This window comes from Toxorhynchites rutilus, chromosome 2, assembly GCF_029784135.1.
Source record: "Toxorhynchites rutilus septentrionalis strain SRP chromosome 2, ASM2978413v1, whole genome shotgun sequence".
NCBI lineage: Eukaryota > Metazoa > Arthropoda > Insecta > Diptera > Culicidae > Toxorhynchites > Toxorhynchites rutilus.
In genome coordinates, this window is record NC_073745.1 from 176,892,367 (window position 1) to 176,895,019 (window position 2,653).

The following is a 2,653-nucleotide window of genomic DNA, read 5'->3' on the forward strand; positions in this document are numbered from 1 at the left end:
TTCACATGCAGGCTAAAAAAGGGTCCTTTTCAGGATCACAAAATTATCTTCAATCTAAAGAGTTTATTGTTTTGTTATCACTCGATATCCCCATCTTGTTCGGCTAAACCTTCCTGTTTAGCGATTTGTTGCCACTTTCCACAGCTTTCACAGTTGGAAAATTTCTTCCCATCCAGCTTTGTGACATGTTGTACAGTAAATTACATTCAATGCGACGTGCCGAAGCGCCACTCAGTGTCGCATTGGAGGCGATTTTAACCTGTAATTGAACATTTGCGATGACAGTGGTACAGTGTCGACTTTCAATGTGGGGTCATAATTTGGATCTCTATGTTTACAAAAATGTCCAACTAAATAAGTCGCATTACATGTCCGTCCAATTAGCTAAATGTCGAACTAATTGTAAATTACTGTACTTTCAATTTGGAAACAATTTAAGGGTGCTTGTCGGGATCGATTAAAAGAAATTACTGAGTTTTGACAGCTTTTATTTGGCGTGCTTCAAAACTGAAAATATAATAGGTTTAGTTCACAAAAATAGAAAAAATATATAAATTCTGAGCTCACAATTCGGTAACCTTTTATAAATTCAATCCCGATATTTCATAAATTCAACGTTTGCAATTAAATTAAATGATGATTTTTATCTCATACGCAACTGGACCAATCTACTATTTTTCGAGGTCTATTGTTTTTTTTTATTCTGCGTGACATTTGTAGCTACACCGCAGCTTTCGATGTTATCTTGACACGTTAATTGTTTGCCAGTGTTGCCAACTCCATTGCTACTGCGGCAACATCCTCCCCCGGGTGCATCTTGCGATCCACCAAGACTGCACTTCACCTCCAACAACGCTAGCTTTGCCACTGGTCGTCTAAGAATGCTTCCTGTAGTTTGTACCTTGGCTTGCCGAACTCGGCCATCGGTCCCGACAAACGTTTCAACTACCCGTCCTCGTATCCAGCAATTACGCTCATTACCGTTGACTACCAGCACCAAGTCCCCTACTTGTATTGGTCGGACCTCGGTAAACCACTTTGGTTGTCTTCGTATCACTGGCAGGTACTCCACGATCCAGCGATACCAGAACCGATCCAATTTTTGCTGTATTTGATTCCACATATCTTGCAAAGGCAGTTGTTGTGGACCCGGTGCTGTATCCGGTAGATTGGCGCCACTCGAGCTTCCCATCAAAAAATGGTTCGGTGTCAACGCCTCTGACTCAGCAGAATCCAGAGGCAGGTAGGTCAGAGGCCTTGAGTTCACAATGCTTTCCGCTTCCACGACCAACGTTTGTAAGCCCTCATCATCCAACTTCCCCTCAGCGTACGCATCCATCATGGCTCTCTTGACGGACTGCACAAGCCGTTCCCATGCGCCTCCCATGTGTGGGGCACCGGGCGGTATAAAGGTCCACCTTGTCGATGAATTTGTAAACGTTGCTGGCAGTTCCTGCTTTATTTGTTCCCCCAGCAAGCGTTCAGCTCCTTGGAAGTTGGTCCCATTATCGCTGATGAACTCCACTGGCGAACCACGTCGCCCTACGAAGCGCCGCACACACGAAACACATGAAGATGTTGACAGACTGTACGCTACCTCCAAGTGTACCGACGTACTGTAAGGCACGTAAACAACGCGATCCACCTTTTGACGCTGGCTCTTCCGACTTTCACTAGCAGAGGCCCAAAGTAGTCCACTCCCACGTAACTGAACGGGCGAACGCGCACGGCTAGACGCGCTGGTGGTAATGGAGCCATAGGCGGAATATTCGGACGAGCCTTGCGTAGCTTACACATCATACAAGCTCGTGATAGATTCTTGACAAGAGAACGAAGTTTGGATATACTGTAGACTTGACGTATCTCATTCACGACAGTTTCCGGGTTAGCATGTCGATATTTGCGGTGGTACTTCTCAACTATCAGTCTAGTTACCCAGTGATCTTTGGGCAAAATCACTGGATGGCGCATGTCATAACTGATGTCTCTCGCAGCCCCAATTCTCCCATACTGGCGTAACAATCCATTCTCGTCGATTATTGGAACTAATTCGTAAATCCCACTGCTTTTGTCCAACGGCTTTCTTTCGTTAATCGGCTTTTCTTCATTTCGTTCAAGAATACTTCTCTCATCCGCATACGACTCCCATTGAACGAGTTTCAAGATGATAGTTTCTGCTGCACGAAGTTCGTTCTGCATCAGTTGACCACTTCTTCTCGGATGTTTCTTAACGGCGTTATGCGAAAAGCGTAAAATGTAGGCAACGGCACGATTCAATCGATCCCAAGATGAAAAAGACGGGTGGGTAATGTCGGGGACATAACCGGAGTGACGTAGGACTATACAAAGGAGACAGATTTTGTTAAATATATATTTTAAATATATTGTTTTATTTTCTTCTCCTACGTGAATACCTATCTACCTGAAAAATGGATTAGTTTACTATTTACTCTTTATGAATATGTTGATGGTTCTGAAAAGAACCTTTGGTGTTGTGTTTTTGTTATCACTCGATATTCCCATCATGTTCGGTTAAACCTTCCTTTTTAGCTATTGCGTTTGCCACTCGCCACAACTTTCACAGTTGGAAAATTTCTTCCCATCCACCTTGTGACATGTGGTTCAGTAAATTACATTTAATGCGACGTGCCGG

General features: G+C 43.9%; 1 protein-coding gene across 1 annotated transcript; it reads right to left on the minus strand.

Moving 5' to 3' along the window:
* Positions 1–685: 685 nt before the first annotated feature.
* On the minus strand, positions 686–2,199 carry LOC129766422 (uncharacterized). The gene is made up of 2 exons (XM_055766953.1): positions 1,848–2,199; positions 686–1,779 (listed from the first exon to the last, which is right to left on the minus strand). The coding sequence occupies exons 1-2, from the start codon at positions 2,197–2,199 to the stop codon at positions 686–688; spliced, it is 1,446 nt and encodes a 481-aa protein (XP_055622928.1).
* Between the last annotated feature and the right edge of the window lie 454 nt (positions 2,200–2,653).